Genomic DNA, 27,340 nt, shown 5'->3' on the forward strand with positions numbered 1-27,340 from the left:
TCAAATGTTTTCTTCCACATTCTATTGCTTTTTTCTAGGTCATATTTCAACAACAAAACTACCCATAGCCACCTATAAAACATCATAAACACATTTATAATTTGTTCATATAAATATTCACATTTATAAAACATTAATAATGCATAATAGTGGCTGACATTAGTAGCCACTGAGATGAAAAAACTGATCCACCATTCTCTCCAGGTCTGTGTCATGTCATATGAGGCCCATATGAAGTGGTGTGCAGGAAACAGCATAATTCTCCCTCAACTCCATACAGGAGAAATGGAGGATGCACAAAGAGAGCGACACCCATTGTGAGTGTGTGTGTGTGTGTGTGTGAGAGATAGAGAGAGAGAGAGAGAGAGAGAGAGAGAGAGAGAGAGAGTGTGTGTGTGCGTGTGCGTGCGTGCGTGCGTGTGAGTGAGTGAGCATGCGCACAACTGAAACGCCTGCCAGTAACCTTGAAAACTCATCAGTAGACTGGCATGCCATGGACGTGCTATTGGTCACGTGATAAACGCGGAAGAGGTGAAAACGAAAGTAAATCTGAGCGACCGAGAACAAAGACAGATTGCTAGCCCGTTTTCATCGGTTTGTATGAAGGTAAGTAGCATAATAAATTAAATGTATTGTCGATATTAGAGGTGGTAAATTATCTTGTTTACGTGAACTGAAGATTGAACTAATTTAGAGACTCCAGTTAGTCGGAGACGAGACGGGTTTGATAAATTTGCGAAATGACGTGCGCCATAGCCTACTTTTTCCTTTGGCGTAGGCTATAAGTAAGAAAGTGGTATGAACACAGCTTTCTCATTGTTCTCTGCTCTAAAGTAGGCTGCAGAGAACTAGGGCTTTGGCCAATAATGACCGGCGTCACACAATCCAGCAAAATATCCCTTGTTCTACTGTCTCTACTGTAGCCTAGAAATCTAGACGCATTACATTTGCTGCCAGGGCTACCGCTACTGCACTTTGGGCCTGATGTATGTATTGGCCACCAGATGGCGCCATTTCACTGCACATGACCATTACATCAGCCAGGTGCAGTGCAATGGCGCCGTATCGCGGTCATGAAATGAAATATTGGATGTGTACATCATGATAGGGAGAACATCTTGTAGTTCCTTGACAATTATTAGTCTAATCAATCTGATTAGATTGTGTTTTTCTTTTAAAATGTCATTCCTTTATCAATTGTGGTGTATCATTAAGGTAGGTTTTTGAATGTCAAAGTTTTGACATTAGATATTAGATGAGCAGAAATCTGAGCAATGGACAAAGTCTTGACAGCTGACAGATTTCATCACATGGATCCACATTGCTCTTAGCCTGGGTTTTCCCATGCTGCCTTACGCGCGTGATTTTATTCACGCTGCTTGGCAGCCTGGATTCCATGGTGCAAATTTTCGCCTCAGTTAGGGGACCAATCACAGAACGGAGGGAGGGCAGCAAGACGATGACAACACACCGAAGCCGCTATGAGCTACGTACAGACGCATTTGATAGACATTCGTAGCGTAATAAAATGAATGTCTAGTTCCCAGACCCCATCTCAATGAGATGAGGTCTGACGTTAGCCAGGCTACATTGCTCTAATGGATTTCTGTTATTCTTGCTGTATATATCTTGTAAAAAAATCTAGTGTGATCTAGTGTGAAAATCTATTATTAAAGTGACTTGGTTGCTGTCAAAAGTCATCGGCGTTAGTTTGAGCACATTTTCTTAACATTGTTTTTTTTTGGGATGAATGGGAGTCAATAGGAGCCATAAATCTCAGACTAGCGGTGACCAAGGAATATTTTGCTGGATTGTGTGACGCCAGCCAGTAATGAACCCTGCCTTTTTAAGGACTTTATTTAACCAGTTCCTATCATCCACTGTTATGCTGCCACCCCAACAATGAATGGAATGGAATACCATGATAATAAATTAAACAGGTCTGCTGACTGCAGTCAGTGGTGTGCAGGGTAAATACAAATGGAGATAAACCTGTACCCTGTGGTGCCCCTATGTTTGTGGTGATGGTATCAGACATGGTGCCATGGAGCCTCACACACTGAGGTCTACTTGTGAGGTAGTCAGTGATCCATGCAACAGTAGAGCTATCAAGGTTAAAACTTGAGAAGCTTTCTAGCTAAAATATGTGGCTGTAGTGAATTAAGAGCACTAGAAAAGCCAAAAAAAGTTCCAGTAAAGTGTTCATGTTCATATTGATTTCCATTATACTTCCTCTTGTCATTCCAGTGTCTGTTATTGGTGGAGCAGAAATGGACCCACAGATCTGATAAATTGACACAGGTGCTAAAAGTAGGCATTGGAGGATGAGACAAACATTTTCCTCACCAGTTTCTGAAGGGCTCTCACACTCATATGCATCTTGTGTGTGTGTGAGCATGTGTGCGTGTACAGTATGCATGTGTGTGTGTGTGTGTGTCTGTGCGCGACACAGAGAGAAAGGGAGAGAGAGATCTGTTCAAAGAGAGATGTGTTCAAAAAGAATGAGATTCGGGAATCATGTTTAGACTTTGCATTTCTTCTAGAGCCACCATTGTGCTTTTCTTCCCTTGTGTATCTAGACCACAGACACACAGACCAGTGTCTCCAGTGCCCAGCAGTGTATCTCTGAAGAGTGAAAAATGGAATCCAAGTTTAGCAGTGGACCACCACAATCTGATCCAAAGTGAGTTATCAGCTTTTCACCATATCAGATATGTTATAAAACTAAACTAAAATGACGAGACTTTTAGTGGACTAAAACATGACTAACAAAAATTATATTTGACATGATATATGACATTTTGTCACAAGACTAAGACTAAATTAAAAATAGGTGACAAAACTAACACTAGGTTGTGTGTGTGTGTGTGTGTGTGTGTGTGTGTGTGTGTGTGTGTGTGTGTGTGTGTGTGTGTGTGTGTGTGTGTGAGAGTGTGACACAGAGAGAGGGAGAGAGAGACAGAGAGAGATCTGTTCAAAGAGAGATGTGTTCAAAAAGAATGAGATTCGGAAATCATGTTTAGACTTTGCATTTCTTCTAGAACCACCATTGTGTTTTTCTTCCCTTGTGTATCTAGACCACAGACACACAGACCAGTGTCTCCAGTGCCAAGCTGTGTATCTCTGAAGAGTGAAATGTCCATGGGGGATCGTCCTGTGTTCAGCAGTGGACCACCGCAGTCTGATCCAAAGTGAGTTATCAGCTTTTCATCATATCAGATTTCTTATATGAGGACATCACATCAGCATTTGCTGTTTCAAACGTAAGGTCCATAAGCATTATTTCACCACAGTAATTTCACCTCATTATGTTTGGTCTCATTTATGTCTAGTGAATGTGTAGAGGATAGAAGTGTAGAGCAATGGAGAGCTGTTCCCCCAGCAACTTCAGATGAGTCTAATTGAACATCTGTGGCCTCACCTGTTGAAATTCAGAATTATTAAACTAGAGTATCAATTTGCATGCGCCGTTTTAGATACTCCCTAGTTACTAAACATCAGTTCCCTTTTGTAATTGTGTGTGTGTGTGTGTCTGTGTGTGTGTGTGTGTGTGTGTGTGTGTGTGTGTGTGTGTGTGTGTGTGTGTGTGTGTGTGTGTGTGTGTGTGTGTGCACGCGCGCGTGCGACAGAGAGAGAGATCTGTTCAGAGAGAAGTGTTGAAAAGAATGAGATTCGGGAAGCATGTTTAGACTTTGCATTTCTTCTAGAACCACCATTGTGCTTTTCTTCCCTTGTGTATCCAGACCACAGACACACAGACCAGTGTCTCCAGTGCCCAGCTGTGTGTCTCTGAAGAGCGAAATGTCCATGGGGGAACGTCCTGTGTTCAGCAGTGGACCACCGCAGTCTGATCTAAAGTGAGTTATCAGCTTTTCATCATATCAGATACATGCTACATGTGTGTGTGTGTGTGTGTGTGTGTGTGTGTGTGTGTGTGTGTTCATGACTGGGTGTGTGTAGACATTGCTGTTGGGTTTATTGTTGTCTCTGCAGCAGTGTTAAGGATATCCTGACCCAGGATCAGTCCAGATGTGGAGTGTGTGAGCAGCTACTGAGGGACCTAGTCATCACCAGCTGTGGACACAGTTTCTGCAGGCAGTGCATAAGTAGCTACTGGAGCCAGTCTGGTCCATCAGGAGACTACAGCTGCTGCCCCCAGTGCTTAAAGAGATCCAGAACACAACCCATTATAAACCCTCCAATCAAAAGGGCCAAACTAACAGGTGAGTTTTATAGTGTTCATTTTTAGAGCATTCAGCATATTCCTTATCTGCTGCCAAGAGCCAAATGATACAGTAACCAGTTATATTAAACTGATATATTTTATTGTTATTATTCCAAACAGACAGCCATGTCCTGAACAGAGTACTGATGACCCATAAAGCCAGCATGAAGAGGAGGTTTGAGAGCATATGTGAAGGCATCATAAGGTCAGGGACTCAAACACTCCTGAACAAGATCTACACAGAGCTCTACATCACAGAGGGAGAGAGTGAAGGGGTGAATAATGAGCATGAGGTTTGGCAGGTAGAGTCAGCATCCAGACCACAAACTACAGAGGATACAGGAATCAACTGCAACGATATCTTCAAGCCCCTACATGGACAGGAGAGACACCTCAGAACTGTCATGACTAAGGGGATTGCTGGCATTGGAAAAACCGTCTCTGTGCAGAAGTTCATCCTTGACTGGGCAGAGGAGAGAGCTAACCAGGATGTAAATTTCATGTTTGTGCTTCCGTTCCGTGAGCTGAATTTGGTCAAACATGATCAGTACAGTCTTCACAGGCTCCTGCTTGACTTCCACCCTGAGCTTAGGGAGCTACAGGATGGTGAATATAAAGACTGCCACATTGTGTTCATCTTTGACGGTCTGGATGAGAGTCGACTTCCTCTGAATTTCCAAGGGAAGTTGTCTGATGCGACACAAACATCATCAGTGGATGTGCTGATGACGAGCCTCATTCAGGGAACTCTGCTTCCCTCTGCTCTCATCTGGATAACCTCCCGACCAGCAGCAACCAGTCAAGTCCCTTCTCAGTGCATCAGTCTGGTGACAGAAGTACGAGGGTTCAACGATCCACAGAAGGAAGAGTACTTCAGGAAGAGGATCAGCGATAAGAATCAAGCCAACAGAATTATCTCACACATTACGGCAACCAGGAGCCTTCACATCATGTGTCACATGCCAGTCTTCTGTTGGATCTCAGCCACTGTCCTTCAGCAGATACTGGAACAGGGTGATGGGAAGGAAGCCCCCAAAACACTGACTGAAATGTTCATACACTTCCTGCTCATCCAGACCACCAGGAAGAACCAGAAGTATCAAGAGGAAAGTGAGACAGATAGACAGAGGCTCCTGGAATCACACAAGGGTGTCATATTGAAACTGGCAGAGCTGGCTTTCAAACATCTAGAAAATGGCAATCTCATGTTCTATGAGGAAGACCTGAAAAAGTGTGGCATTGATGTCAGTGAAGCCTCAGTGTACTCTGGCATGTGCACTGAGATCTTCAGGGAGGAATGTGTGTTTCACCACAAGAAGGTCTACTGCTTTGTCCATCTGAGCATCCAGGAGTTTCTTGCTGCACTTCATTTGTTTGCCTCCTACTTGACTAAGAACATGGAGGTCCTGAAACCATTTCTTAGCAGAAAGTCGAAGTCTTTGGCAAATGTGCCTCTAGATGAGCTGCTGAAGAATGCTGTGAACAAAGCTTTGGAAAGCAAGAATGGACACCTTGATTTGTTTGTTCGCTTCCTTCATGGCATTTCTCTGGTGTCAAATCAGAGACTTTTGCTTGGCCTCCTGACACACACACACAGCAGCCCAAAGAGTGTAAAGAAAACAATCAGGAACCTGAAGGCGATGTACAAGCCAAATATCTCACCTGAGAGGTGCATCAACCTGTTCCACTGCCTGGTAGAAATGCATGACTCTTCTGTTCATGATGAAATCCAGGCTTTCCTGAAGGCAGAGAAAGGTGCCGTGAAACAGCTCACACTGGCTCACTGCTCAGCCTTGGCTCATGTGCTTCTGATGTCTGACGAGGTGCTGGATGAGTTGGACTTGAGCAAATACAACACAACATCAGACGAGGGGCGGAGGAGACTGGTGCCAGCTGTGAGGTGCTGCAGGAAGGCTGTGTAAGTATCACGATAAACACTTTCTCATTACACACACTGATGCTGATATTTTTTGCTAGAACTCATGTTTGGTATGTCTCTAATCTCTAATAGTAATTTATAGAATATTGTCCTAAAGCAGGAAAACAAGTTATGTGTACTTGATTTTGCAGGGACTACAGATCATGGTATAAATGTAAATCACTTATCAGTCTTTAGTGGTGTTGTGTCTGTGTTGTGTCTGTGGTTGGACAGCATTAACTCCTTTCCTCTCACTCTTCCTGCAGATTTAAGCATCCCACATTACCTTTTATACTCTTTTGCCTCTCTTGCAGACTTGCTGGCTGTAAGTTAACAGAGAAGTCCTGTGAGATTGTGGCCTCAGCTCTGCAGTCTGCAAACTCCCCCTTAAGAGAGCTGGACCTCAGTTATAATGACCTGCAGGAGTCCGGAGAAAAGCTGCTTTCTGCTCTACAGAGTCCAAACTGCAAACTGGAGACACTGAGGTCAGTATTATTGTTGACTGTGATGACGGACACATATTGTTAAATGTAGACTGTGTTAACCAGACAATAACAGCATTGCTGTTTAATTAATTTAGTGTATAGTAAGGGTTGATTCAGACTGGCTGCGTAGTGTGAACATGGCGTGTCTGTTGCGTGTCAGTTGCGTGGCGGCTGCATTGCGTTTTCTATGTCTGCACACCAGAAATGTGCCTGACGCTTCAGTGAAATCGTTCCTCGCTTGCTCCAACTTAAAAGAGGGACGAATAATCTACAAACCGATTTGTCACCTTAGAAAACTTAAATCCCAAAGAACTAAGAGCAATGATACTCATAGAACATTAATTGTAAAGGATAATGCAACACCAATGAACAAGCTGTTGCCAAATGGCAACGTCAATACACATAAGCCTAAAACTAAAGGGATCAGTGGGATTAATTGCCCAAATAATACAGGTTTAGCCTCCAAGTTTTACTTCAGCCTTACTTGATATGAAGCATATTCAAATTGCTCACGTTTTTCTTTGCTCTCTGTAGCACACTCATGTTTCTACGAAATGTGCCTTCTTAAATTCCAAATCAATCTTTACTCACTGGAATAGTGTCATCACATGTTTGTTCTTGCTCTACATTGTTAGTATCTAGTTGTTTTGTAGGAATAGTACGCTTGTAGGCCCAATGACTTTCAGTTTCCTTTCTAAAATATTAAGTGAACTCCATCCCCATCAGCGAACTTACTATGGACAATATCTTTGAAATGTAATGGTCTTGGTTTCATTAGGAAGACATGAATTCTGGGTGGATTTACAGAGTCCAAACTGCAAACTGGAGACTCTGAGGTCAGTATATTGTACTTCAGCTTGACTGTTGACAGGTACATAGCGTTAACCATAACATAATAATGGCATCATTGTTTTCCTCTTGAGGGATACTCCCTTTTCACTATTTGTGATTCTTTGTTACATGTTTTACTGTATGTTCTTACCATGGAGGTATTATATATAACTGGAGAGAGTGACTAAGTCCCGCCCTCCATACAAATGAATGGCGGAGGCTAGGCTAGTAAATCCGGCCAATTCATAGTCAACGCCATCTTGAACACTGGGGTTCGGATCCAGCGCCAGTCGGCTCTGACCATGCGCCAAGTTACAAAGCTGGAAATGACGCATGGACCAACATCGATTTTTATTGGATATTCTGTAAAAAGAGAGTCGTCCTCCAGTAAGAGGGTGGCGATAATGCACATAAAGTCCTTGCCTCATAACAAAAAGAAGAAAAAGTTGATCGGGAACGCGCATGGAGTCCGAGTGGAGTCGGCCTGAAGCGCAACTTAATTTCATTGGATAACACAGCGGCTCTAACTAAGAGCGGTCTGCCTCACTTATCTATTATAGATCAGTGGGTCTGCTAACCTGACTCCGCCAGATGGATTTGCTCCGCATATCCATCTGGGAACTTTTCATTGAAGAACTTTTGGGAAGGGGCGGAAATACTGGTTAGCTGATTGGATAAACCATCTGTCTATCACCACCTTTGTTGGTTATCGACGGGCCAAATCAACCAATTAGACGAACAAAGTGTTCTTCTAATGCCTTCGTTTAACATACAATTAAGTTAGGTAACGTGACTAACGTTAAGATGTTTTAACTTACCATTTGTATGTGACATGAACCTAATCAACGACAATTCCCATCAAGTTTTCACGGTAGGCCCTACACTTCTGAAGAAAGTATATTCCTCCATTGTGAACTGGAATCAGCCGTGGAGGATGTCTGTGTCGTTCATTCCTCCCAGCTGCATGGCTGAGACTCATAGCTTCACAGCTTACCCAGGAATACTTTCTAATTTGAATAAAACTTGCGCGATAGCTATGCTCATCTCTGGATGCCGTCATGTTGTTCGTTGCGTCACACCTCAACCCGCCTCAAAGCCGACGCTGATTGGACGTTCGTTTGGTGAACTGCTCCAAATTCTCTTTAACGGAAAGTATCCAGACTGATCTGCGAGTGAAATCCTGAAGCTCGCGAGATCAGGATGGTCTCACGAGGCTATGGGTCTGCCTGCTGTCCTGCTGCAAATATGCATTCGAACATGACGTGAAATATCCGTAGTCGAACTATAAATAAACTATTCGTTTTTTAGTGCCAAGTGTAGCGCATTTTTACAGTCTATGATTAGTTTGTTTTTTATTTTATTGTTTGCCATCTCAGCGGGTGCTCTAAACGTATTTTAGCGTTGGCCCATGACCAAATCAAGCCAATAATAGCCAGTAGCCACAATAATGACTGGAGCCAGAGCCCTCAATAGCCACCCTGTTTTGAAAATAATATTGATGATAGTATTGAAGATAACGCACAGAACGGTCAGCCTGAGCGGACAATTACGTCCCCAACTCATCTAAAATGTGGTGTCTTTACTTTGAGTTGTACACCGCAGATGGTAAAGTAACGGTTAAAGAGAATGTTGTCTGCGGACTCAGCAAAAAACAGTTTACTTACGCATCCACGACATCCAATCTTCGCGCTCACCTGTGGAGTTACCATCCAAATGAGGCAGCGGTGTCAGAGGCACAGTAGACGGCCAGAGCATCGCCAGGCGTCCAACATCGTATGATTGCATACTTTCCGTAAATCCTAAATTATGTCCAGGGTCTGCTATTTACTTAGGCTGCAAAGCACAGGTATTTATTTGAGGTAGACTTATTCGAGGCAGACATTTCTTACATTGTACGTTATTGTGAGACATGCGTTTTGTTTGGAGCGGCATACCAGGCTATCAAACGCAGACGATTTTCGGTTTTGGTATGGGATTTAATTTACTTTTTGACTTTTATTATATAGTTAAATGTTGAGACTGATGGGCATTTAAATCTAGAGGGTATTTGATGATCACTGTAAAGTTTCGTGTAGTGGAAAAAGTGTTGGAATTTCCAGCTGTTTATTGCGAGACAAGGCCTTTCCTTCATTCATTGAACGTGCGCTGTGATCTAATGGAAACCTTATTGCATAGCGAAGTAGCCTAAATTGAGCTTTTTTTAAAATTATGCATGGTTTACTTTTTATTAAATTCGTAGGCTGGAATGCCTCGCGGCAATAATTGTGTTTAAATGTAGTAGCCTAGTGCTTCAGCCTCTGGCAAGCTCCAAAGGGGGCAGCAATAGGTTGAGAGCAACGTGGTGTAACGAGACAAGGTCTTTATGCCGCTGTTGTGTAATTTATTGTCTTCAATCATGTTTAGGCTATGTTTGTTCGGGACAAACAACAACGAAACAAGATCAATACAATTCAATTTATTTGTTTATTTGTCATATGATTGATAAACAACCATAATATGCACGTCTTCTCATAGGATCCTCAAGAAATACGCACTGAATAACGTTTGGCTGTAGCCGCCGGATAGGTACCCGCCCACCAACATGTACGCGCATGAGAGCTCGTGCCCAACACGGATTTTCGTGCATGGAGCTGGTTCCAAATGCTCCATGCAGCGCCATATTTGAAAATGGCGTATGCTAACATGCCGAAGCTAATCTGCACGCTCTTGACCCCCTGGTTCTTACAGACTTGTTGGCTGTAAACTGAGGGGAACATTTTTGGCCTTTGCTCACCACGGGGCAAACCCTCACCTAAGAGAGCTGGACATGAGTGACAGTGAGCTTGAGGACTGTGGAGGAGAACTGCTCCATCAACCACTGAATCAAGACTGTAAAGTGAGGTCTGTATTTCACACAGTGCATAGAGCCTGGCATTTCTGTTTGATGTAATGAACTGCTAACACCTTATTTGCCATTTCATATTTGGGAATGTTAGGGGTATACAGAACATGTTGCTTACAGTGTTTCCCTCCTTTGCTGTAGACTTACCAGGTGTAAACTCAAATACAGCTCATCTGAGGTTGTGGTCTCAGTTCTGCTGTCATATATTTCTCAACTGAGGGAGTTGGACATGAGTGGCTGTGATCTGCAAACTTCAGAAGAGGAGCTGCTCTCTGGTCTTACAAACCCAAACTGCCACCTGGAGAAACTGAGGTCAGTTATACTCTGACAGACACAGAGTTCATAGAGGCCTTATTTATACATTCACACTTTGGGCATATAATAATTACTGATTGTGGGCACTAGAATCAAGACATGGATTTATGAAAACATTGGCTATTATTGTTTTGCCAGTGTTTATGTATGTGTTAGTATAAATACTCCCTGCTGATGTGTCCCATATACATTTACATGTATTCACTTAGCTGACACTTTTATCCAAAACAACTTCAATTGAGGTGTAATATTCAAGCTACATGGTAAAAAGGAGGCCGTAGGGTAACAATAATACTGCTTTTTCAAGCACCACAACACAACCAGAGGATGAGAGTGCAGAAGTTTAAGCACCAGCCAGAGTGTAATCAAGAAGATGGTAGTAGAAGGAAGTAGAAGGATAGTATACAACATCTAGAGCACAGAGTCCACACAGTGAAGCACAACACATATCAGCATCTAGAGCACAGAATCCACACAGTGAAGCACAACACATATCAGCATCTAGAGCACAGAATCCACACAGTGAAGCACAACACATATCAGCATCTAGAGCACAGAATCCACACAGTGAAGCACAACACATATCAGCATCTAGAGCACAGAGTCCACACAGTGAAGCACAACACATATCAGCATCTAGAGCACAGAATCCACACAGTGAAGCAACTCAGATTGCTGCATGACCTACAGACGTGTCAAGTCAAGTGACTTTATTTATACTGTATAACACATTTTTAAAAATCAGGACTTGAACCAATGTACTTTACTGGTTGGGGCAGCCGTGGCCTACTGGTTAGCGCCTCGGACTTATAACCGGAGGGTTGCCGGTTCGGACTCCGACCAGTAGGCACGGCTGAAGTGCCCTTGAGCAAGGCACCCAACCCTTGCTGCTCCCCGAGCGCCGCTGTTGTTGGATTAGTGTGTGCTTCACCTCACTGTGTGCTGAGTGTGTTTCACTAATTCACGGATTGGGATAAATGCAGAGACCAAATTTCCCTCACGGGATCAAAAGAGTATAATACTTATACTTATACTTACTTAAACAAGTACATGACCGCATATGTGAGTAGAAGGAACAAATATGTATAGAAGATTTAAAGAATAATGACATAAATAGATAAATAAAAGGCATTAAAAAATAAGACAATGCATGAAAGGAAATAATGAAATGTTGTAAGATTGAGAGAGGAGTGAACTTGACAAACTACGGGGTGCAGGGATGCCATCCTCCAAAATATATCCACAAGCAACAGTTTGTTTCAAAGAATCTACAGGTATATCTCTCTCTCTCTCTCTCTCTCTCTTTCTCTCGTTCTCGCTCTCTCTCACTCACACTCTTGCTCTTTCTCTCGGTTATTTGCCTTTACACATAATGTACTTTTGGCTGTAACAGGCTCTCTTCCTGCATGTTCACAGTAGCTGTAAGATGGAGACTCTCATGTTGGTTGATTGGGTGAATGCTGTTTCACAGGTTGTGTGTTTTCTTTCTTGTCTGATGATGTTAGAATGTTGTGAAGAATGCTGCTTACATGTTGTTCCTCTCCAAACTGTTGCAGACTTGCTGGTTGTAAACTGACAGAGAAAGGCTGTGAGGCTGTAGCCTCTGCTGTGCAGCACATGGTCTCCCTGACAGAACTGGACCTGAGTGACAATCACATGAACATCACTGGAATTCAGCTTCTGAATGCAGGAATAAGTCACCCCAACAGTCAACTGCAGATATTAAGGTTGACATTTTTAACTCTTTTGATTTCTCTCTTGCCTGTGAAGTTTGTCTTTAAGATATCTGCTGTGTTTATTTGCTGCAGCAAATGCACTGTATGGTTCAGTAAGGGGCTAGCATGTTGAAAGGCCAAACTAAGTCTTCTGCCTCATTCTTATTGTATGCTGAGTGAAAGTACACAATGTATGAAGGAACCTGAATAGTGTCCATATTCATACATATGATCTGATTCATATTTATAATCTGAATAGTGTCCATATTCATACTTATGATCTGAATAGTGTCCATATTCATACTTATGATCTGAATAGTGTCCATATTCATATGATCTGAATAGTGTCCATATTCATACTTATGATCTGAATAGTGTCCATATTCATATGATCTGAATAGTGGCCATATTCATACTTATGCAGTGTTTCCCACAGAATTTAATTATGGTTATGGTTATGGTTATGGATTTAGCAGACGCCTTTGTCCAAGGTGTTAGTGGTGGTAGGTTTGATCAGATTCCAAAAATAATTCCGTGGAAATGCATGGATTCCAGTTGCTGCTACTGGAAGAAACTGCCCAGTGGGCATTTGATGTCAATTCAACATCAATATGACATCAAACATCGACGTCAAAATTACGTCTAGAAACAGGTCTAGAATGAAAGTTGTATCGACGTCAATGTACTGATGTCAATTTGACGTCAAGATTTTGACCTTCGCGATGTCGTTTTGATGTTATTTTGATGTCATACTTTGTTGGCATTTGATGTCAATTCAACATTTATTTGACATCAAGATGTTAATGTCGTTTTGATGCTATTCTGATATCATTCAATATCAAGCTTTGATGTCAATTCGACATTTATTTGACATCAGGATGTCATGATGTTGATGTCGTTTTGATGCTATTCTGATATCATTCAATGTCAAGCTTTGATGTCAATTCAACATTTATTCTACATCAATATGTCATTTCCATGTCAAGCTTTGTTGGCATTTGATGTCAATTCTACATCTATTTGTCAAGATGTTGATGTTGTTTTGATATCATTCAATATCAAGCTTCAATGTCAAATAAACATAAATGCGACAAACATTGATGTCAAAATTACATCAGCATTTATTGACATATATTTTGATTATTTGTGCAGAATACAAGTACAAAGACAACAAAATGCAGTTTGTGTCTAACTAGAAGTGCAAAAAAGCAGAAAAGTGATATACAAAGTATAGACAGGTGGTGCATATACAGGACAAGACACAGTGCCGTGTAGACAGTAGTATACAGTTGGTTTATAGAAGGTGGTTTAGAGTAATATAAATTAAACATGTGCAGTGTATTAGTAGTTATCTTATAAGGGCAGAATAAATATGGCTAAATATGAACAATGTATGACAACATGTACAATATAGTAAAAAGTAATGGAATGTTGGAGAACATTGAGAGATCCAGTTGAATGGAGAGAGACAGAGAAAAGGTTTCTTTTAACAGGGTTCCTACACATTTTCTATTTTAAAATCCCATACTTTTTCCATCCTTTAATTTACAAACTTTTTGGTAGATTTTTCTGACCATTCTCGACAATGCTACTCCAAAACCAAACGTTTGTCTCAGCATCCAGGAATCGTTGAGCACCTACATTTGTGCTTTAACATTGATGGTGTGCCACTTTTTAAATCCTCCAACTTCCAAATGTGGCCCATACTCTGCAACTTTCACAACTTTGCTACTTTAATTGTGGCCATCTACTGTGGAGTTGCTAAACCAAATTCAGAGGAAGAGTACTTAAGTGACTTTCTCCAGGAGTTGCAGCAGTTACAGCAAGATGGCATTGTTCATGGAGGCAAAGCACTTCAACTGTCTGTGAAAGTATCCATATGTGATGCTCCTTCCAGGGCATTCTTTAAGTGCATTCTTGTTACCATTCTTGTGAGTGATGCACTATCAGAGGCACCTATGACGGGAAGGTTTGTTCTTGGGGCCAAAGAGTCAGGTGCGGTTCCAAGGGCTTGTTTAGGCCAGCTCTGCTGCCACTCTGCCTCCACCGTACTGCTGCCACTCTGCCTCCACCGCACTGCTGCCACCTGTGGACAAGGAGGAGTGCGAGTTATACAACAAAATTTGTTGTTAGTTGTTAGTGGCAGCACTAGTATAAAACCTCTAGAATCTCTAAAAACAATCACAAATAGGGCAGTTCATCACAGTTCAACAATTGTGGTTTGGAACTAGGCCTGCTGCAACTGGATTGATAAAAAGTAATGTAGTTGCATCTCACCTGGCTACTTGTATTTGGGAAGAGCAAAAGCTATCAGCCATCAGCATGATCATGTTATTAGGTTGTTGTTGTAGAACAAGGAAAGGAATATCCAGTGTTTCCTCTACATTTATTTAAGCATGGCGGTCCGCCACGGTTTAAATCCTATCCCTCTCAAGCCCTCTGAAGTCACATTAAATGGTACAGGATTCAGGAACTAATTAATTTAAACCTCACTGACCAGAAAATGTAATGTCTCTGTTTCATAGCAGAGTTATTGCTAATCAGACATGATGTTGAGCAACTAGAATTGTTTTTAAAATCCCGGGAGTGACACCCCCAAGTTTTTTTTTTTTTCCGGGGGGCGGATGGGTAGGTGGACTAGGGGGTGGCTCAAGGACTAGAGTGCCTTAGCCTGGGTTTTCCCATGCTGCCTTACGCACGCGATTTTATTCACGCTGCTAGGCAGCCTGGATTCTATGGACTTCGTTTTCACCTCAACGAAGGAACCAATCACAGAACGGAGGGAGGGCAGCAAGATGATGACGACACGCCGAAGCCGTTATGAGCTATGTACAGACGCATTTGATAGACATTCGTAGCGCCCAATAAACGGCTCTGGGGATTCGTAAACCATGTTTCAAATACGAGAAAATTAATGTCTAATTCCCAGACCCTATCTCAATGAGGTCTGACGTTAGCCAGGCTAAGAGCGCCTATTCATGGAAGAGGCATGCGTGTTGGAAGTAGTTTTCAGCTAAAGAGACACTGAAAACATGTTTTAATCTGTATACCAATTACTACTATTAACATTGCATAACAAAAGTAAAACATTAATTTGTAGAGTACCAAAACCAGACGTCTTTTGAGTGTAATCAGATTATGGCAATCATTTTTACAATTGTTTACAACTTAACTCTATGTCCTCACTTGAACCCATTTGGAAGGATGGACGACGCTGAGTATAGAACGTGCTGGCAGTGACCGATAACATGTAAACGCGCCATAGCAGTGACGAGACGCACACACCATACAATCGGCCTGACATTTTGAGTGAACTTAAATGAACTACCTAGCAAGTGGATTGTAAATCAGTACCTGCTGACAGAGCAGTGAGGTCTGTTGTGACGTTGTTCCACAGCTGTGTAGGTTCAGGTCTTTATTCAGTCATGTCACTGTCAGTTCTACTGATGACCTCGCCTAGTTTAGATAAACTAGTAGGAGATGATTTCATTGGTACACACATTTGATTTGACAGTGGAAATAACTTGTCTTACTTTTCCATTTGATCTTTTTATTGTTCTATTTTATTAGTCATATGGCTAATCGGGTATATAGCTATAGAGATAATTAATTTCATAATGAATTGATGTTTAAATTGTATTCACTGTTTGATGTTTGGATTATTTCTGATGTTGAAGTCCCATGTACATGCAGTAGAGTACAACACACAGTATATTATAAAACATTCCCCATGTTGAAGTCTCATGTCCATGCAGTACAGTACAACACACAGTACAGTATATTATAAAACATTCCCCATGTTGAAGTCCCATGTCCATGCAGTAGAGTTGTATTGATGTGAGTTCTCCTGAGTTCTCTTTCTCTCTCCACTCTAAAGGTATCACCATGGAGAAAATGGCAGAATCAAACCAGAACTGAGAAAGTGTAAGTGTTGATTAATATTGTTAGTTTAATGGCATTAACAGTTACATGATGTATGACATTATTCGCTGTGACTTTGGCAAATGTATCTGTGATTATCTGTACAATGTGTGATCGATCACATGTTGTATCATTTCTGATCACATTGAATACTGAACATCTGACTTGTTACTGTGGTATAGTGCAACATTAATTTGATTTGCCATTATCACTACCACTTTTTATAAATGGGTGTTAGTGTGTGTGTGTGTGTGTGTGTGTGTGTGTGTGTGTGTGTGTGTCTGTGTCTGTGTCTGTGTCTGTGTCTGTGTCTGTGTCTGTGTATGTGCTTTCTAATATGTGCAGTATTTGGAAATGGTCTAGGAAAAGCTTAATTATGAAAGAAATTGAGTTTCCAACTGTACTGAACTTGTTGAAGGAAAGTTGGAGTGCTGTTAGTGTGGAATGAAGGGGAAAGATCAGAGCAGCACAACACAAGACTGAGGGACTAAAAGTAGAAAGAAAAAGTCACTGTGATCCAGTTTCAGACTCTGATGGCGACCTTGGTGAATGTTAAACACACATATGTACATTACATTACATTACATTACATTACATTACATTTGGCTGACGCATTTTTAACCAAAGCGACTAACACATGGTAAACAGTTTAAGTTTTAGAGCAATTCTCAACAATATTAGGACAATTTAAAAAACATAAGAATAAGTACAGTAAGAATAAGTGCATCAGTGAGTGCTGTTTTTAACAGTTACGTGTCCGTTTAAGACGGCTGGTGAGTGCTAGGATCAGCAAGACTTGTTGTAAGTGTTGCTATGAGAGGAGATGTTCTCTAAAGAGCTGGGTCTTCAGGAGTTTTTTGAAAATGGAGAGGGATGTCCCTGCCCTTGTAGGAACTGGCAGTGTGTTCCACCAACGAGGAACAACAGATGAGAAAAGTTTGGATTGGCCTGAGCGTACCGGAGGTAGAGCTAGACGTCGTTCGTCTGAGGAGCGCAGCGGTCTGGAGGTAGTGTATGTCTGTATGAAGGCATTCAAGTAGGTGGGAGCAGAACCGGAGACTACTTTGTAGGCAAGCGTTAGAGCCTTGAATTTGATGCGGGCCGCCATAGGTAGCCAATGTAGCTGGATGAGTAGCGGGGTAACATGTGCCCTCTTGGGTTGGTTGTAGACCAGGCGCGCCGCCGCGTTCTGGATCATCTGAAGTGGTTTCACTGCGCAGGCTGGGAGACCTGTCAGGAGGGCGTTGCAGTAGTCGAGTCGTGAGATGACTATTGCCTGAACCAGAAGTTGGGTGGCATCTTGAGTTAAGTAAGTCCTGATTTTCCGTATATTGTAGAGTGCGAAACGGCATGACCGGGCGACTGAGGCAACATGATCTGAGAAGTTTAGTTGGTTGTCGAGAACAACTCCTAGATTTCTTGCAGTCCTGGTAGGTGGAACAGACAGGGAGTCAAATTTGATGTTGATGTCGTGGTGTATGGTAGGTTTAGCTGGGAGGACCAGCAGTTCAGTCTTTGAGAGGTTCAGCTGGAGGTGGTGTGCCTTCATCCATGTAGCTATGTCTGAGAGGCAATCCGAGATCCGTGCTGAAACCAAGGGGTCATCAGGTGGAAAGGACAGATAGAGCTGTGTGTCGTCTGCATAGCAGTGGTATGAGAAGCCATGCGAACGGATAATCTGTCCCAAGGAGGTGGTGTAGATAGCAAAGAGAAGGGGGCCCAGTACTGAGCCCTGGGGGACCCCTGTGGTGAGATGGTGAGGTGCAGATAGCTGACCAAGCCATGATACGTTAAACGAGCGTCCTGTGGGGTAGGATTCAACATAGGGAATGGAGGGGAGAGATGTAGAGCAGTGGACTAGTGATGACAACCTTGGTGAAGTATTGAATGGCATTCCCTGCTGCTTTACAGGTATACAGTAGTGCCATGATGGCGTCCATTTAGACTCTTAGGTGCTGGGCAGTAATATTCTGGTGCTAACATGGCTACTAAACCATCTTGTGTGTTCTTGCACTATAGCCAATGCTTTGTCTGATTTGAACATTTTGAACTGATTTGTTTGTGCTGTAAAGAATAGTAAAACATAGGAAGGAATATCCGCACACAAGCTCCTCTTCTTTTTGTTTATTGTTTGATTTGTGCTGTAAAGGAAAATTCCACTGTGGGTTAAAACATCATGTTACAGTAGCCAGACATCAGAGAGATGGCAGAGACAGGAGGAAGGAGAACTTGTACAACATGACACATGAGAGGCCCCTGGCAGCCTATAGGCTTGTAGCAGCATAACTAAGGGATGGCCTCAGGGTCCTGGAGTCATGCAGGTCATGGAGTGGTGGCAGATCACAGCCAATCATCCTCTCAATACAACAAATGATAGATAGATAGATAGATAGATAGATAGATATAGTCTTTGTTGTCCCATATGAATAATCATTTCCACACATCTTCTTTCATGTCCATAGCACAGTAACACATATAAAACACATATAACATGTAACACATGTATCCCATCCACCATGTGACATATCTCATCCACACAGCATATAAAAAACATGTAACACATATATCCCATCCACCATGTGACATATCTCATCCACACAGCATTACCCATCCTCATTCAGCACAAAAAGACACATCACATTAAAACACCCACATAGACACATCCAGTGTGAGAACTACAAGCAACTGAGGTGGTGGTGGCAGTATTACAGCTTGTTCAGCAATGTGATGGCGGTGGGGACAAAACTTTTTTTGAAAATGGCTTTAGTCCAGTTCAGTGCTCTGTATCTGCGGCCGGATGGAAGGAGTGTGTTGATTCCGGGGATGGTCTGTGTCAGCTGCTATTGTATGTGCTAGGCGTGTGATGGCTGTGTCATTCATGTCTGATAGGCTGGGTGTGGGGAGACTGATTATCTTGGAGGCAATATGTGTGATTGTAGTGAGTTTGTTTTTGCAGGTGGCGGTTAGTATTGTGTAAAAACAGGGTGAGCAGTACAGCAGGGTGGGTTGGATGATGCTTTTGTAGAGTAGGAGCAGGAGGTGGGGGGCAACAGAGAGGGCTTTCAGTTTGCGTATCACATGTAGTCTTTGTTGTGCGTGTTTCTGGATGGCAGTGACATGTTCCTTATAGTTGAGTTTGTTGTCTATAATGAGTCCCAGGTATTTAAATCTGCCGTGGATGTGAGTATGGTTCAGTGCAGGTGGTGACTTGGATGTGTAAATGACCAGTTATTTTGTTTTGTCTATGTTTAGTTGAAGGTAACTGTCCTGACACCATTGTGAAAACTGTGAAACTGAGTCCTGGTACGCTGTGATGGAGTTATCGTTGTTAAAGGGAAACTATGCACTCTTTTTTAACTTAATTTACCTTAACTGAACAGCTTCAGTCATTGAAATGGTTATATGACTTTTTTTTTTCGGGTTGAATATGGGGGCCGTCTTGCTTCCCCCTAACGCTTGTGAGCGGAAAAAACACCCTTGCTACTTTGGGCCAGCGGGCCGACGGCCTCAGAGACAGAAACTCTCGCAGCCTCGTGATGTAACAAATTGCTTTACTGCACTACACAAATACACGCCAGGCACCGGCTAGAACAAGGTAGCGATGGAGTTTCTCAGACGTTTGTCATGGCAGAGCCAGCGAAAAGAAGCAGAAAAGCGAGTAAACCGTTGTCGTAGGAACAGGGAAAGAGGAAACGGCAGACTGACAGATTGAGGAGTGTCGTAAAATATATACTCTGAAGCTGTAGGGGGAGCTCTGCAGAGAAACCTGTGAGCAAAAAGCGAGAAAACAGCGAAGAAATTGCCAAAACTGCATAGTTTCTCTTTAAGTAATCCAACTATGACAGTGTCATCAGCATATTTGTAGTAGGCGGTGACAGGTGATGGGCTATTGCAGTCGTTGGTGTACAGGGTATAGAGGAAGGGGCTGAGAACACAGCCATGGGGGGCTCCAGTGTTGGTGATGATGGTTGATGATGTTGTTGAGCCAAATCTCACGGTCTGCTGTCTGTTACTGAGGAAGTTATGGATCCAGTGGATGAGAGGTGGGGGGATGTTGAGGTGATGTGATTTCTTGATGAGCTGGTGATGTTGGATTGTGTTGAAGGTGGAACTGAAGTCAATGAAAAGGACTGAAGCAAAGTTGCCAGGTGTCTGTAGGTGTTGAAGGATGGGATGGAGACGCCACCGCGTCCTCCGTACCTCGTCTGGGTCTGTATGCAGATTGATGTGGGTCCAGGTGTTGTCTGACGGTTGGCAGAATGAGGAGGAGGATTCATTTTTCCAGGCATTTCATGATTATGGGTGTGAGTGCAATTGGTCGATAATGGTTGGGCTCTGAGGGGCAGGGTTTCTTTGGGATGGGTGCAATGGTTGAGGTTTTCCAGAGGGTGGGTATTGACTTGAGGCTGTCTTATATGATTCCCAAAAGATGGTGTGGAAAATGGGCGAGAGCTCCATGGCACAGAGCTTCAGCACCCTTACTGGGATGCCGTCAGGCCTGTTGCCTTACCAGTTTTGCACCTGGCCAGCTGCTGTCAGACATCCTCCTCTGTGAAAGGCGGGGTAATGTGGGGTCTTGGCGAGGGAGGGCGCTGAGCAAGTCCTCACATGTGGCAGAGTAGTCGTGGGTGTCAAACCGGGCAAAGAAGCTGTTTAGGATGTTGGCAGAGGTTGATGGGTCTGGTGCTGTGATGTGGTTCTGTTTTTGTTCCTGTCCGGTTAGTATTTTGACTCTTTGGAAAGCTTGTTTTGTGTTCATGTTTCCTTTTAGCTTTGATGATGTCATTTTTTGTCCGTCTATTGAGTAGTTTGAGAGTGGCCCAGTCCTTCTGCTTGAAAGCTTTCTGTTTTTCTTTGAGAGTGTGCATGATATGGGGGGTGATCCAGGGTTTAGAATTTGGCTATTTGGTGATGTTTTTTGTCGGAATAGTGGTGGTGATACAGAACTTTATGTAGTCTGTTATCTGTATGATCCGCTCATCCAGACTTCCCTGGAAAATGATCTGCTGCAGTCTGCTCTTATGGTTGGCAGTGGATGCAGCGCACCAGGTAGTGATAGAGCAGGTTAGGATGGACTTAATGATGGCAGTGTAAAAGTGCACCATCATGTGCTTTGGCAGGTTGAACATCCTCTGCTGAGCCTTCTTTGTTCCGGAGCTCATGTTCAGCTCCCATGTCAGCTCCTGGGTGATTCTGGTGCCCAGGAAGCAGAAGGACTCCACTGTGCTAACTGGGGACCCAGACAGGGTGATGGGGGCAGGTGAGGCTGGGCTCTTCCTGAAGTCCACAAGGGAGAAGAGTAGAGGGGACAGAACACAGCCTTGTGGGGAACCAGTGTGTTTGTGATTGACAATCTGTGTCTTGTTCCCAACATGAAAATACATTTCTTGATTGTTTGCCAATCTCTACCTGTTTACCACTACAAGGTAGCAATGTCCAGTTAGACTCTTAGATGCTGGACTATCATGGCTAATAAACTATCCTGTGGGTTTCCTGCTCCTCTGTGCTACTGTACCTGCAGAGCTTCTTGCCAATTAATACAAAGTCCTGTCATCATCAAGTCTTCTCCCAGTTCATACAGCTGGTAGTGAACAACTGAAGGGCCTGACTCTGAATACTGTTTGCCTTTTGCTCCAACAATTTAGTCCTGTCCCATGTTGTCATAGCCGTATAACTCTAACTTCTAATGTCTGGTAACATTTGACCTGATCTCACAGTTATAAGAATCACACATGCCAAAATGTGCTTTTATTACTTTGTTTGTCTGTTTGAGTGTGTGTGTGTTTTCCTGTTTGTGTGTCTGTTGAGTGAGAGTTTGTGTTTGTGAGAGTGTGCGGTGCGGTGTGGTGCGTACGTGCGTGTTTGTGTGTGTTTGTGTGTGTTTGTGTGTGTGTGCGTGTTTGTTTGTGTGCTTGAGTGTGTGTGTTTGTTTTCCTGTTTGTGTGAGTGTGTGTTTTTGTTTTATGATTTATTGTTGCATATACTTTGCAATACAGTGAAATTCTTCTGCCACAGTTGCAGTAGTGCAAGGATAAAAGGGGTAAATAAACACAGGGGGGCAGTAGGGGGGGGCAATAAATAAGGGGTTGGAGCAGGAGAGACAACTCTAGACTATGACAAGACTGTACAGTACCACACATAGCCATACTATCCATACATACACACATTATACAGCCATACATATACTGTACATACATGCAGCTATGTCACTGTGGCGTAGGCCACCACTGTATGTGAAAGGCCTTTAGAGCATGTGTGGGGGTCTGTGGCGTCCTGCAGAAACACACTGAATCATAGTGACAGAGAGAGAACAGAGACAGATTGACATGTTGGCATGTTCCAGTAGCCAGACATCAGAGGGATGCAGACAAAGAAAGAAGGAGAACTAGTACGCCATGACACATGAGAGGCCTCTGAGAACAGAGACAGATTAACATGTGGAGCGTCTCAAGTTGGAGTGGAAGACAAGAATAGAATGAGAGGATAGAAAAAGCAAAGTTTGAATTATTGGATTATTAATGGATTATTATTTCAATGAAAAATATTACTGTAATGACTATATTTTTATTTTGATTCCAATTACTGTTTGCCCTATTCAAACTCCTGTAGTACAGTATATGTTTCAAATTCAAAGGAACTCCAGACTTGTTGGGTAGTGTATAGGTTATACTGGTGGAGAGCAGTTGAAGCCATGGTCCTACTATAGGGAGAGAGAACAGAGACGAGTTAGACAGATTGACATGTTGGCATGTTACACATATAATATGTAACACATGTATCCCATCCACCCCTGTGACATATCTCATCCACACAGCATTACCCATCCTCATTCAGCACAAAAAGACACATCACATTAAGACACCCACATAGACACATGTGAGAACTACAAGCAGCTGAGGTGGTCGTGGCATTATTACAGCTTGTTCAGCAATGTGATGGCGGTGGGGACAAAACTTTTTTTGAAAATGGCTTTAGTCCAGTTCAGTGCTCTGTATCTGCGGCCGGATGGAAGTAGTTTGAAGAATTGATTCAGGGGATGGTCTGTGTCAGCTGCTATTGTATGTGCTAGGCGTGTGATGGCTGTGTCATTCATGTCTGATAGGCTGGGTGTGGGGAGACTGATTATCTTGGAGGCAATATGTGTGATTTTAGTGAGTTTGTTTTTGCAGGTGGTGATTAGCATTGTGTAAAAACAACACAACAACAGAGCAACAGAGAGGGCCTACACACAAATTAGCCTACACACGATCCACAACATAGTGAAGTAACAAAGAGCATATGCTCAAACATAAAATAAATTAAAAGAGGATAAAAGAGGATCCATCTGGAACTTTTCAAGTGCAGCGCAAAAGTCACTCAGCCTGCAGCGAGAGAGAGAGAGAGAGAGAGGGAGAGAGAGAGAGAGAGAGAGAGAGAGGGAGGGAGGGGTGTGGGAGACGGGGAGGAGGATGTGTGAGTGTTCCCAGTAGGCCTATATGTGTCGCAATAATATCAAATACTCACCCATATTAATGCGACAAGTGGGCTTGCATCTTGGCACAAAGCTCTCCGGAGTTTGACGCAATGGAAGACAGTTTAAGCCTCAAATCCTTCTCAACAGCATCCAGTCTTTGCCGATGTTTAGTTTTAACAGCTGCCACAGCAGAGAAACCAGCCTCGCAGAGATACGTTGTGGTGAAGGGCATCAAAACTCTCAAGGCTTGCTTTGCCAAGACTGTGTATGATGTCAGTGACTCGGTCCAAAAATCCACAAGTGGCTTTCGTTTGAACTGCAACTGCAGTGCTCCATCAGATGACCGCTCGATCAGCTGCTCCTGCTCGTGAAATGACAGCTGTGGGACGGGCAGGGAAACGGATGTATTGCTAATCCAAGCGCGAGATGTGTCCATAGGTGGGAAGTGTTTCCGTAGCTGCTCGGCGAGTTGGTTGAGGTGTTCAATTATGAGACTTTTCACATGCTCACCCAGGTCCACGTCATTTTCCCCCAAAAACTCGTGAAGAGTAGCGAAACACAGGTGTGTGTTCCCACTCACACAACTCGCCCAGAACCGTAGCTTCTTTATCATGGCCTCAATCCTGTCTTGTGTGTTGAACACAGTTACACTGACTCCCTGCAGACTTAGATTGAGTTCATTCAGAGCTGAGAAGATGTCCGCTAGATAAGCGAGCCTTTTCAGAAAATCTTCGTCATGCATACTGGAGGCCAAATGAAACAGATTCTCCTCAAAAAACTGCTGCATTTTGTGCCGGAGTTCAAAGAGCCTTGTCAGCACTTTGCCAGGGGACAGCCAACGCACCTCTGTGTGCAGCAGCCGTGATTTGTGTTCGCTGCCCATCTCATTACATAACAGTGTGAATATTCTTGAATTTAGAATATTCTTGAATTTATATGAAGTTCACCAGTTTGACTGCATCGTTCAGCACTGCAAGTAGATCAGCTGGCATGTTTTTGGCTGCGAGGGCCTCTCTGTGAATACTGTAGTGTAACCAGCTGATGGATGGACAGACTCTCCTAATATGAGCTATAAGCCCCGTGTGTTTCCCCGTCATTGATTTTGCCCCGTCTGTGCAAATTCCCACACAGCGCTCCCAGTCCATACCATTGGTCCTCATAAAAACGTTAATTAAATCGAAGATTTCCTGTCCTGTTGTTCGGGTAGCAAGAGGCCGACAGAACAAAAAATCTTCTTGTACTGTTCCTTCAAAAAGGTAACGGACATACAAAAGAAGATTGACCAGATTTGCAACATCTGTAGACTCGTCTACTTGCCCCTTTCTCCCTACTCTGTAACTGAGCAGATATGAAGCCCGTAACGCATGAATGAAACTGCATTAGTTTTTTCTGCAACTCCTCCAACTTTGCTTTAAAAAAAGTAAGGGGCTTTTAACTTAAAATCAAAACTCAAAATTGCCATGTTTCGTGTGCAGGTGACGAGGGAGATAAGACGGCTTCAGACAGCTGTTTCCTAGAACCTCACTGCACACCACGCACTGAGGCTTCGGGCAATCTGTATCGCCGATCCAAGTGAAGCCCAGATCCAGATAATTGTCATCATATTTTCGTTCTTTTTTCCCCGTCTGGTGTTCACCCTCATCAGCTCTTTTTTGCCATCTCCTTCTCTCCTCTTCGGTTTCCTCCGGTACACCGTCTGACTCCCGCTCATTTTCTTTCTCTATTTTCTCCGTCTCTGTTGCCTCCAAATCCTCACTCTCTCTTGGTCCCTCTCCTCCAAATCCTCACTCTCTCTTGGCCCCTCTCCTCCTTTGTGACTAACAACTTCATCATAAGACGTCCCGCTTGACAGTTTCACTGATTTCAGCCAGTTATGCATATATATATATATAATATATAAGGAATGAATGAAACGAGTTGGCGCGCATATAGCCTAGCTAGCCTGCAGTGCGTAGAAGAAGAGCAGTGTGTAGAAGAAGACAGCAGCTGTCTATCAAAAATTAATAAATTATAGTTTTTTGATTTAAAATAAAAGGGATTACAAAGGACATGTTTACTGTTCATGTTTTTATTGTATTGAAAAATCCCACTTAAAAAACAGCAGTGTAATTGTGTAATATTACACCAGACCGCCATTACATTTTTCATCTCACGCACCCCCTGGTGGCAGCTTGCGTACATGAAAGAAATAAGGCAGCACATGTGGCCAATAAAGGGAAGGAACTGTTCAGTCACTGACCATTTAGGATTCTGACAGCTTGTGGAAAAAAACTGTCTCTGAATGGTGTGGTGTGGGTGCTCCGGTAGCACTTACCAGAGGGAAGCAGAGAGAAGAGGGAGTGAGCTGGGTGGCTGGCATCCTTGATGATGGACTCAGCCCTCCTCTGACAGCGTGTGGAGTAGATCGTTTGAAGTTGACAGAGGTCTATGGTGGTATAATAGTGCCATATCTCACAAGCTCAATAAAACCTCCTTACAAACAAATAATATTAATTCACACGTGTAGACACAGCAGTGAGTGAGGAAAAAACAGCTGTGAGTGCACAAAACAACCACTAGGGGGCCATACACTCTCCAAGATGAGTTCTGCTCGCTCTCTTGAAGTACAGCTTTGCTCGCCTGGGTTGACTTTTGACAGTTTGGGGGAGGGAACCAAGGGAGGCACTGGCCCTCTTGTCATCTTGGTCATTTTTCAACATGAAGTCCCGCCCACTTGGTTACCAACTGTTGCTAAACTTCTACAAATTAGTTATGTGCAGTTTTTGCTGCTTACTGTGTGTATGTTTGTGTGTGTCTGTCTGTGTGTGTGTGTGTGTGTGTGTGTGTGTGTGTGTGTTTGTGTGTGTGTGTGTGTGCATGCACATCTGCACTTTTATGTCTGTGTTTGTCTGTGAGTGTGTGATTTCCTATTTGTGTCCGTCTGTGTGGGTGTGTGTGTATGTGTTCCCGTTGTTCCTGCTCACTGTGTTTGTGTTTCTTGAGTAGATTGTTTGAAGTTGACAGAGGTCTATGGTGGTGGTATCCTCTGTGCAGCATCTCTATGCAAACTGAAGTTGGTCCAGGAGAGCAGGGAGGTGTGTGTTGATGTAGGCTGCATCTAGTCTCTCCAGGCACTTCATCACCACGGAGGTCAGGGCGATGGGCCAGTAGTCATTCAGGCAAGACACAGTACTTTTCTTGGGCACTGGCACAATCCTTGTCTTTTTGAAACACAAAGGCACTGTGCACCAGGACAGGGACAAGTTAAAGATGTCAGTGTAGACTTGTGACAGCTGAGTACTGCACATCTTGAGGACACAAGACGGGATGCCATCAGGGCCGGCAGCGTTGTGAAGTTTAACATGTTTAAACATTTTGCTGACCTCAGCCTCCGACACCTGTAGGATGTCTCCTCCTACTGGAAGTGCACCTTCGTCCACCGGGTAAGAGTCGCAAGAAAACGAGCATATCATTCATTTAGCTCATCTGGAACCGAGACGGGGGTGTCCGTTAGAGCTGGTGTCGCTTTATAGTCCGTGATCGCCTGCAGTCCCTTCCACAGGCGACGGGGGTCACAGTCGCTGAAGTCGATGGGAAGGCAGACACAAGTCGCTGAA

General features: G+C 43.3%; 1 protein-coding gene across 1 annotated transcript in view; it reads left to right on the top strand.

Annotated features, from left to right (window-relative positions):
- The first annotated feature begins 522 nt into the window (after positions 1–522).
- LOC143127647 (NACHT, LRR and PYD domains-containing protein 12-like) overlaps positions 523–27,340 on the top strand; it is a 303,167-nt gene continuing 276,349 nt past the window's right edge. Inside the window, exons 1-8 of the mRNA XM_076289299.1 lie at positions 523–606; positions 2,580–2,683; positions 3,078–3,191; positions 3,994–4,223; positions 4,346–6,143; positions 6,458–6,628; positions 10,187–10,339; positions 10,482–10,652. Coding sequence (XP_076145414.1) covers positions 2,640–2,683; positions 3,078–3,191; positions 3,994–4,223; positions 4,346–6,143; positions 6,458–6,628; positions 10,187–10,339; positions 10,482–10,652 — 2,681 coding nt within the window. The 5' untranslated portion in view covers positions 523–606; positions 2,580–2,639. The remainder of the gene's footprint in view (positions 607–2,579; positions 2,684–3,077; positions 3,192–3,993; positions 4,224–4,345; positions 6,144–6,457; positions 6,629–10,186; positions 10,340–10,481; positions 10,653–27,340) is intronic.

The sequence above is a fragment of the Alosa pseudoharengus genome, unplaced genomic scaffold (assembly GCF_046254945.1).
Source record: "Alosa pseudoharengus isolate Yale_2024_CS ecotype anadromous, Long Island Sound unplaced genomic scaffold, YU_APseudo_1.1 YU_APseudo_1.1_scf_1, whole genome shotgun sequence".
NCBI classification, from domain to species: domain Eukaryota; kingdom Metazoa; phylum Chordata; class Actinopteri; order Clupeiformes; family Clupeidae; genus Alosa; species Alosa pseudoharengus.